The sequence below is a fragment of the Engraulis encrasicolus genome, chromosome 20 (genome assembly GCF_034702125.1).
Source record: "Engraulis encrasicolus isolate BLACKSEA-1 chromosome 20, IST_EnEncr_1.0, whole genome shotgun sequence".
Classification (NCBI taxonomy): Eukaryota; Metazoa; Chordata; class Actinopteri; order Clupeiformes; family Engraulidae; genus Engraulis; species Engraulis encrasicolus.
The window spans coordinates 41,270,275-41,281,130 of record NC_085876.1 but is presented as its reverse complement, the minus strand read 5'-3'; the positions used below and the strand labels follow the sequence as shown (position 1 = coordinate 41,281,130).

Sequence of the window (10,856 nt, the reverse complement as noted above, 5' to 3'; positions counted from 1 at the left end):
AAATTAAGCAGTGGTGGACAAAGTAAAAGTAAGAGTAAAAAAAACACAGTTTCTTTCCAACACAGGTAACTTATCTGAGTAAAAAGTAGACCAATGTACTTGACTTACAATAAGCTTGACTTACAATAAGCTCTGCACAGGTTGGGTTGACTTTGTGGTGGGTCCTTGTTAGGTTTTTATTGTTTTTCAGTAATAGCAAAGTCTATCTCAATAGGCAGGTAAAATGGAGTAAACGGTGTAACAGCTATGTAATATCATGTGCTACTGCTATAATTACACCACAAAAGTACTTTTACTTTTACTTTGTCCACCACTGAAATTAAGTTTTATTCAGAATTAATTTGAGTTAATTCTGAATTGAATGTTTCATGTAGACAAGGCAATTGACCAGTTGACTGATAAAGACTTTATTTAGACTTTATTCCTTGTGCACTAATATGTCACAATATCTGTTTGGGGCAAGTGAACTTTAGTATTACTACAAGAATGAACCATTCTCCCTGTCGCTCCCTTTTTTATATAATCCCCCCATGACTATGACCGCATACTTCCTGTCTCATGATGCAATGTTTTGTTTTCTTCTCTTCTGTTCCAGACCTCTTTTTCAAGGGAAATCAGATGTTGACCAGCTAGGCAAAATATTTGAGTGAGTACACTTCAGTTCCTTTCCTTGCCATGTCAAGTCCACAATATTGCTGACAATGTTGAAAAGTAAGGTATCCTTCGTCCTACTGTTCCTTGTACTCTCTGGTGTGTCAAGGGAGACGTCTGAGTTTTGAGTACGAATGCGAGTCAGATGTGATTTTTTTTTTGTATTTTGTTCAGATTTGTATTGCTGGCATTGCTAACAATGTCTTGTTAAGATGTGTAGTGGACTAAAGAAGACGCCATGTTCCCCTTCACTTCCTCTCCCACTGTACAATAGCTATACGCTGACAAACAGCAAATTCAATGTTTTATTTACCTTACTAAGCATGTGACACAAACAGTACATTTCCTTGCATACTTCTCCAATGGAATAGAATGATGGAAAGAATGGCACTGGTTCTATCCTGATCATATTTTAGTAGTGCCATAGAGTTGCCATCTCCCCCCTCTGACAAACAGCAATTTCACTTCACCCATGGCAAAAATACTGAATCAGAGCAAGATATCGCAAAACACGCCCACTCGATGCAAAAGCGTGTGCTCATGTTGGGTCTCCTAAGGGGGCGTTGTCCCGTACTTCTTCTTCTCTTTTTGAGGTGTTTGCGCAAGACGTGCGCTACCGCCATCTACAGCGCTAAGGGGACTTAATTGATTCTCAACCTCAGGACTCCGAAGGTCTCCTAACCGAAGGTCTCATAAAGGGGCGTTCACCCGACGTAAAGTGGATACTGGAAACAAAACAAAATGACGCTTCTTCTTAGATCCACTTTCTTTGACCCATGGGGTAATTTCAAGAAGCTGGTTCAGTAGTATATCAGTTTAAAGGGACACTGTGTGAGATTTTTAGTTGTTAATTTCCAGAATTCATGTTTCCCATTCAATAATGTTTCCTTTTTCATGAATACTTATCACCACCATCAAATTCTAAGTATTCATTATAACTGGAAAAATTGCACTTTTCATACATGAAAAGGGGGATCGTCTCCATGGTCCGCCATTTTGAATTTCCAAAAATAGCAATTTTTAGCTGCAAAAATGACTGTACTTGGACCATACTAGAAAATATTTGTTTATTACTTAGTAAACTTTCATGTAAAGATCAAATTTGGCAATAGGCAGTCCAGTTTCAATGAGCAGCATAGTTGCATTACCTTTTTTGACCATTTCCTGCACAGTGTCCCTTTAGTTAACCTCAAGGTAGCGGTAAATTATGTAATAGAAGAGCCTGCAGTCCTCATCTTTTTAACTAAATGACATCTGCGGGATATCTATTACTAGCTTTACCACTTCCTGTAGGTTAAAGTGATACTGTCCCATTTTTGGAAATATGCTTATTTTATACCTCCCCCTGAGTTAAATAATAAGGTGTTACCATTCTCCTGTACTTTCAACCATTCTCTGGGTATGGCAGTGCAAATTTTACCTCCAGGCTAGCAGTTAACATTGAGTCCTATGAGACCAATGTTATGAGACCTATGAGACCTATTATTTAACTCAAGGGGAGGTGTAAAATAAGCTTATTTCCAAAAATGTGACAGTATCACTTTAACTTAGCCAGGTTTAACCAGGGAATAAACCCCCTGTATGTTTGGATGTTTGGATCAAATGTTTTGATCAACTGTGACTTTAATGCGCTTTAATGATGGAGCATGGCGAGACTGACCCGGATTCTATTCTCGGGATGTGTATTGCAGTGTGGTGGGCGTGCCATCTCTGGAAGACTGGCCGCAGAACGTGGGGTTGCCTCAGACCGCCTTCGCTCCTCGACCTGCTAAGCCCATCGAGGACCTGGTTCCAGACATGGACGACATGGGGAGGGCTCTTCTACAAGTAAGCCACAGCTGTCATACCTGTTGTCTCCGATTCAATATCGATATCTTATTATTCGATGCGATGCGATTCGATTACTTTCGATACTTAAGAATGCCCTACGATACGATACGATACAATACGATTCGATTAGACTTCTTTTCCTATTACTTTTCCACTTCTATTATGTTATGGAGCTAGGGCATTGGGCAGGGGCCACCGATTCGATTATTTTCGATGCGTAGCCCCTTAATGCACGCCGTACCTCATGTGGCACGCTGTAACAGACATTGAAAGTTAACTACTATAGTACTACACTACTATGACAGTGCACGGGACCTTTAGTAATACATTACGACTTGGTCATTGCCATTCTGGTAACAGCTAATTTATAATGCCGTGTCTTAAGGGGTTAAGAATGCCCCACGATACGATGAGATTTGATTCAATCGTCAGATTATGTCGCGATATATCGATACATTACCATTATTATTTACACCCCAACCTTTTAACACTCCCCATCCTTTTAATGCCTGCATTACACACCTGAATGAATGAATGAATGAATAAATGAATGAATGAATGAAGGAATATAACTTTATTGCCCCAGGGGGAATTTAATTTGCGTTTTGGGAACACTTGAACATACAGACAATTACGACGTTATACAAGGACAAGACTAAAAAACAAACAAAATATACAGTTTTGTTTGTCACAGAAGAAACTGCTCACTTCCTGACGAAGGCTCATTACCGAAACGCGTCGAAGTATTTTAATCATGCTATGCCCAACAAAGTAAAGGCATTTTAATTACAAAGAAGATGAGTGCTTTGGTATTTCTAAAACTTTTTTGATATCAACCAAGCCTGTCACCGAAGAGCACCATCTTAAAAAACTAGACAGTCCCAGGAAGCATTCCAACTGGACTTCATTCTAAAACATACAGAGTATTCAAAATAAAAAATAAAAAGTCCTGGTAGAAAAGAAATAATTAAATCCAAATTAAAATCCTATATACATTCAGTATATTAAAGTTATTATGTTAACTCTGTCTGCACTTAACTTATTCAGCAGTTGGATGCTTCTAGGCACAAAGGATGTTAACCCTCTACTAGTTCTAAAACCTTCTGGTCTTTGTGGATTCGACTGCAAATCAATTTTAAGTGCATCCTATATGCGCTTACTGTTTTACTTTATTGCGTACAGAGAGATTCGAAAGACAACTTTTAGCCTGTCCACTTCCATACTACTATCTATGACAAGGTTCTAGACCCTACCTCACTTTGATGTGGGTATAGGATGAGCGACAAGGCTACACTTTACAGTAGATATTTATAGCACGCGGTCGTGGCCACTTCAAACATGCACTAACATTAGAATGTTCTCCCTATCTCTCTCTCTCTCTCTCTCTCTCTCTCTGTCTCTCTGACAGCAATTCCTGTCGTTCAACCCCTCCCGAAGGATATCGGCCTACGCTGCTCTGGCTCACCCTTACTTCCTGGACCTGGACAGCCCGAGTAAGAGTCTTTACAGCCAGCCCTTCACCAGTACCAAGCGCTCCCTGGAGGAGAGGACTAGCCAGGCTTTTAGCCGCTGTGGTGTTGTCGCTGGCGATCGGGGCCCAAAGGACTCCAAAGGCCCCCAGAAGTAGTGGCGGTCGTTGGTCGCTGGTTGCAGTGGCTCGTTCGTTTGGACGGATGGTCCCTGTCAGCCATTTTGTGGGGCGGTTTTTGGATGACTCCATGGCTGAATCTCAAATGGTGCACTTGTGCACTTTAGTGTTCATGTTTCAGTGCGTATGGCGTATTAGTTACGCACTGAAACATAGTGCCCGAAGTGCACAAGTGCGCCATTTGAGATCCAGCCCATGTCATTGTCAGCCATTTTGAGGATGCTGCTTTTCGTTTTGTTTTTCCTTTCCTTTGTTCCCTGCCCCATCAAACAATTACTTTTAATGTTTTTTTTTATTATTATTATATATAAAGAAAGAACAATGCAAACGGCAATGGAAGAGTGATATAAACAAATTGGCTGGTCTGGTTTGTGTCCGATTTTCTTTTGCTTATTGTTTTTTGTTTTTTTGCGTCAACCAGGCAGCACCAATAGAGAAGAGGGCGGAATATAGTACATGATGAACAATTTTAAAGACTCCATGGGCTGTGTGTTCCCTCCTAGATGGGAGGATGTGGCTCAGGCTGTGCTGCTCAGATGGGGAAGGGTTATGGGGGTTGTGAGGAGTGGAGTGGGTATTTTGGGTACGGGTGGGTGGATTGGTATTGGTGAATTGGGGGTTATTATATTTGTTTCCAAGTGTGTGGAATCGCACCAGATCCCCCAAATGTAATGGGGGAAATCACAGACTTAGAGAGAGAATCTCTTACGAAACAGGAGATTTTCGCTGCTCAAGATCTAGGTCTCGTCTGCACGTCACTGCCAACGTTCACGACCAGTTTTTCGGGAGCAGGTTTAGAAGGGAGGGAGGAGGTCAAAGGTCAAGACCTCTCCACTCTCCACCACCACCTCCACCGGAAGAAATCACTGCCAACGTCTTTCACGTCTGTCACTGAGCTAAGGTGACGGTCTCACTGCCACAATACCGTTGTCACTGCCAAACGTCTCATGTGGACCAGGGCTCTCTGCCAAAACAACTACAGCAGGGGTGGGGAACCTATGTCTTGAGGGCGCCGTTTGCGGCCCTTGAGGCTATTTTATCCGGCCCCCGATATAATTTTAATGTTATTCAGCTTCACATGAAATATGACATATTTTGTAAAGGAATCTTAGAAAATACATTTGCAATACATTTGCAAGTTATATTCAGGGGACCAAAGTGCAGGGGGAAATCCTGGTTTGTGTTCATAGTACGGCCCTCGGAGGACTTTTACGGCCCTCGGATGAATTTGAAGTGGCCCTTCGAAGGAGAAAGGTTCCCCACCCCTCAACTACAGCTACCACCATGGCTTTACCCAGAATTCAACTCTCTCTAGTCTCACTACTTTTGCCTTTGGGGACTGGCCTGGCCTCCAAGTCCAATTACTGCTGCTGCCATCACTGTCACTGTCACTTGTCACCAAAGGCCATTTACCAAGTCCACGTTTGTGTGTCGTCTGAGAATTTCTCTCCGCATTTCTCTCTGTTCTTCTCTTTGGTTTTTGCTCGTTTCCTCCTCAGTTGCCAGAGCTTGTTCTTCCCACCACCAGCACAGCAGAAAAAAAACCGTTGAACTGATTCTGACTTGCCATTCACACATCTCTTAACACACACATGCACACACACACTCACATTAACACACACACACACGCACACACACACACGCACACACACACACACGCACGCACGCACGCAGGCACACACGCACGCACGCACACACACACACACACACACACACCACACACACACACACACACACACACAGGAGGACAGACACACAGTCAAGGATGTGCACACACGCACACACACACACACACACACACACACACACACACACACGCAGTCAAAAATTCCCTTCATCTGAATATAAACGGTTAAATGTTGTTGATCTGTCACGTTGTGGTTTTGAGGGAGCAGAGCAGAAGGAAGCAGACAGGGGGGAGAGAGAGAGAGAGGAAGAGGGAGAGGAGGAGAGGGGAAGAGATGGGTGGGGGGGGGTAGTCACTCTCTCTCTCTCTCTGCTGGGATGGAGTGGTGGTTTCAGTGGGTGGCTATTTTTACCTACAGTTGATTCATGTTTGATCAATGGTTGGTCACACTTCCTCTTTTTTTGTTTAAAGCTTCTGCATTTTACTGTCGGGAAGGTGAACACAAAAAAAACAAAGAGAATCATGTCAGTCAGTTGAGTGTGGGTGAGTGCGAAGAAAAGGCTGTTGCAGAGAATGAGGGAGTGAGTGGTCTCATAACAACACGAGCACTTGTGAGCAAAGTCCCATTCACAAATGCTTGTGTGCTGTAGTATGCGCCATAATAAGGGCATGCAAGTGTACCGTAGTTGTCGTGCTGTTTGGCTGTCCGGCCATGACTTAATGAACTTGAAAACTGTAGACTGAACCGGAAGAGCAGTTTGCAGACAATGTTTCTGTTATAGCAAGAAAGCTAGTTATGTAGAGTGAAGTGTGAGTGAGTGAAGAAGAATGAGTCCACTCTCTGTTAGATGTCGTACGTAGGGTTTTGTAGAGTGAGTTTTTTTTTAAAGTTTGCAGTAGGACCAAACAGAACTATAGAGGTATAGCCTAGCTGGCAGGTTTGATGCGTCATAGCATGCTTGATATGTGTGGTGAGAGACTCTTAGTTTGAAAGTTAAAGGTAGTTGGTGAAAGAGAAGGAAGTTGAAGGGAAGACACAGATGTAAAAAAACAAAAACAAAAACAAGCTTGTCCAAGATTTTGCCAAATTATGGCAAAGGTTGTCATAAACGTCTATAGTCTTTGTACTACCACCTCCACGATGAATAAACTTGCCCAGAATGACTGAGAAAATCTTGGCACGTTTGAGAGGACTTGTAAGAGTATTGGAGGACGTAGTCTTGTGAAAGTACAAAAGTATGTACATTTATAAGCGGGCACTGTATGATATTACACAAAACACATGCAAAACACACACGCACTCACTCACACACATAACAAACAGTACATGCACACAATGTCGCTAACTTCAAACAAGATGTTGGTTAAAGCACTGGTGCCTTACACACTCAGGATAATCTCTCTTAGAAAACCATTACTCAACATTTCACTCACTCAGGTCTCTGGTTGGTTTTGTAGATTAAACAAAACAAATAAAATAGGCTACCTTCAGGTTTCATTCAGGCAGGTCATTACTCTGTTCATTTGCTATATCATATCATGCTAACTAGCGTAATCTGTGCAAAACCTATGTCATTCATTAATAAAAAGAACCGTAAAGTAGTTTACAACGTATTTATGTCCGAAAACCGGGTTTATGTGACGTTGTGTTGTCAAGACATGCTGTATACACTTATAAGCATTCATGGACAACAGCTCTATTTAATTTGTCTATTTGTTTGTTTGTGTGACTTTTTTAAGTGATGGGGGAGGGGGTGTAATAGCACAAGATCTGATGGAAGATGCAGCACGGTATAGGTGGTGCTTCATGAAATATAGGTTATTTTTTATCATTCGAGGCCTTGGATGAGAATGCAAACAAAAGGCCGCGAAAAAAAGAATCATTGATTTGATGATGCGTTGTCTTCACTTAGTGTGTTTAATGACGTCTTCTGTCAAGGTACAGCCTATACCACAATGTATGCTCAAATGAACTGTACATATAGCCTAGCTAAACCCCATTTACCATCCTTTGCTGGGCATTACTTACTTATGTATGTTGAAATGCTCCATTGGTGAATTGAATCAGCCAGAGCAAAAGAATATGGTCTCTGTGCTCCTTAGATTTGATGATGGATGTCAACAGTTGTTTTTTATTTGGGGTGTCTAAGATTGTTCAATGCTGAACAGTTTAGGTCTCCTTTTTTTACATAGTGATGGAATGTATGTGTGCGCGTATGTGTTTGATCATGCGAAGGATGGAACTTGAATGTTTGTTGTAGCAGCAGGTTCAGTTATTGTTCGTGCTGAGAGACATGATGCACCTTTTTGTGAAATATGCCTTTGAATTACACATCAGTCAGTCTGCATTTTTCCCCCAATGACTCTGACGAAACAAAGTAAAAAAAAAAAAAAGATGTGTTGACTATATTGGTTTGAAAGCTAGCAAAAGAAATCACTTCCATTATTCCAAACGCCTATCCCTGTTATTTTTTTCTGTGTGTAAATATAATGTATTTAATTTTTTTTACACAATTGTTTTAGCAGAGAATGGACATATAGGCCGTTTCATACCAGCAATGATTTTTGTTTGTGCAGTGTATTGCGAAGCATTCCTCTTAGTTAATAAACTATTTGAATATGCTTTTTTCTTTTTCCCCCTTTTCTTTTGTTTGACTTGTAAACTGCTGGTCGTTGGTACTTAAAATAGCCTCTTTTCATTTAACGATTATTTATTGAGTCTAGACATTTATGTTTGTATTTTTCCAGTTATTTTATTTTGAATTAGTCCCCCCTCCCTCCACTCCTCTCATTTTTCCTCCATGGTCTTTGTTGAGTGATTCTGCCTTTCATAGATGGTGCTGTAAACCTTAACTTCAAACTTGAAATGTAATGTTCAGTCGACACACACGTGATCACACCCTCTGCCTACTCCTTATCAGAAAGAAAGTGTGTTGTATGTACAACTGTGTGTGTGTGTGTGTGTGTGTGTGTGTGTGTGTGTGTGTGTGTGTGTGTGTGTGTGTGTGTGTGTGTGTGTGTGTGTGTGTGTGTGTGTGTGTGTGTGTGTGCGTGCGCGTGCACGCATGAGTGCGTCTGTCCGCGCGTGCATGCGTGCGCGCGTGCGTGCATGCGTGCGTACATGCGTGCGTGCGTGCATGCGTGCGTGCATGAGACACAGAGACAGTGTGTGTGTATGTGTGTGTGTGTGTATTGGTGGGTTTTGTGTCTCTTGACTTGTGTGATGGGGCTGATTATTCTGTATTCTGTATGTCTTTCAGTTTTTTTTCAGAGAAAATGCTAGCCACAATTCTTGTCTGAAAGACAACATTTTTTTATTCTGTGTGCATAAAATGGCTAAATTGTTAAACGCACCGTGCGGCCTATTATAACTCATGAGCATTTTTTTTTACTTACTTTATGGCTTGAATAAATGAAAGTACTGTGCTTGTGACAACAACAAAAAACAGAGCAATATCCTAAGCTGTTATGAAACATATTAACTCCACGCTTTCAATGAATGACCTTTACTGGTGCATTACATATCCATTTGTATTAACAAACATGCATTCAAGCTCAATTGCTCAATGCCTTCACCTGTTGCCACCTGTTCTAAGTAACCTGGGGTGCGTTTCTCGAAAGCGTAGTTGTTAGTCAGTTAGCAACTTGGGTAGTTGCCAATTGGAAATTGCATTGCCAACCACAAAGTAGCTAATGTATTTAGCAACTACGGTTTACAGGAACGCACACCAGTAGTGTGCCTTTGGTGGGGTTGTTTTTGGACGCGTTCATGTACTTGACTTAAATCCTCTTGCAAGAGTGTCCAATTACTTTATTTAGTAACATCACAGTGTTATGCATCGGTGTTTTCACTGCAAGTCGTCAGACAGACAATAAGTATAAAACCATATAGCAGTAACTTCGAATGTCACTGGATAATCCAGCTTAATCCGTACACAGATGTGTGTCTTACAGTATCTAATACTTATAATTGCATAAAAGAAACATGCGTCTTGCAAAATGGTAGAGTCTGGGAATGTTGTATTTTGTAGTACTGCTAATAACTTGTCGTTTGTGTCTGCTATTGTTAGTTTTTTTTAATGCATATAATGTAGTGTGGCTTTAAACATGCACGGTGTCCTTAGCAAGAGAGAGAGAGAGAGAGAGAGAGATACAGAGAGAGAGAGAGAAGTTATGGACAAGGTTATTTTATGCTATGAGTTTTACATTGGGGAGGTGAGAGGGGATGAATCTAGAGAACTGAAACACAGTGTAACATAGAAAGCCATGATTTTCCCTTGGACATGAGGAGGGGCTGGATGTCATAAAAGTCATGTATGTTATGTTTTTGCTATCATTGCATATTACAAAAAAATGATCATATTCTGTGAGGTGACAAAAAAAGAAAAAAAATAAGCTGCCCAAATTAGTTTCTTTTAAGCTAATGTGAGAATGTGTGAGATATCTTGTTAAATTGTAGAGATGCTTCTGTTTTGAGATTGACTGGATTTTTATTTACATGTAAAGCAACTAGCCAACATGCTTTAGATCTGAAATGTTTCATAACCATGATTGTGGCTTTGTTTTGTGTTTTTAAGTTTGTTATGGGCACTAACTCATTCATTCAGTATATTCTCCTCACATTGATTGCGTTAAGTTATGGACAAAATAGGGCAGATCAATTATGGAAAGGACTAGAAATCATGAAATTGTATTTTTTACTTTGCCTCTTACTATATTTATATAACAAGTTCTTGAAACCAGACCAAGTGTTTTGGGTTTTTTAGTATCTCTATAAAGTTAAAATATATTTTGTCCAGGTGACCATGGCTTCCTGACAATACCATTGTCCTGCATGAACCAAATCAAAAAATGATAACGTCAAACGCAAAAACAAACACAACAAAAATAATACAAAAAGCAACAACTGAAATTGGTGTGTAATTCCCCCTTCCATGCACCGTGATCACAGACAGGAGGGATGGGTTATGCTCTACATATTTTTTTGTTGAGAGTTTGCTGCTAATTCTGTTTTGCTCTGGCTTGGTAAATTATGACCCGTCAAATTGCATTTTTTTTTCTTTATGGATAAAGAGCTGCTTGAGTTTACGCTTCTTTGTT

The 10,856-nt window shown here is 40.8% G+C and overlaps 1 protein-coding gene across 1 annotated transcript in view; it reads left to right on the top strand.

Annotated features, from left to right (window-relative positions):
* cdk6 (cyclin dependent kinase 6) overlaps nucleotides 1-4,679 on the top strand; it is a 125,881-nt gene extending 121,202 nt beyond the window's left edge. The window contains exons 6-8 of the mRNA XM_063185956.1: nucleotides 596-646; nucleotides 2,343-2,478; nucleotides 3,890-4,679. Coding sequence (XP_063042026.1) covers nucleotides 596-646; nucleotides 2,343-2,478; nucleotides 3,890-4,108 — 406 coding nt within the window. The 3' untranslated portion in view covers nucleotides 4,109-4,679. The remainder of the gene's footprint in view (nucleotides 1-595; nucleotides 647-2,342; nucleotides 2,479-3,889) is intronic.
* The last annotated feature ends 6,177 nt before the right edge of the window (nucleotides 4,680-10,856 follow it).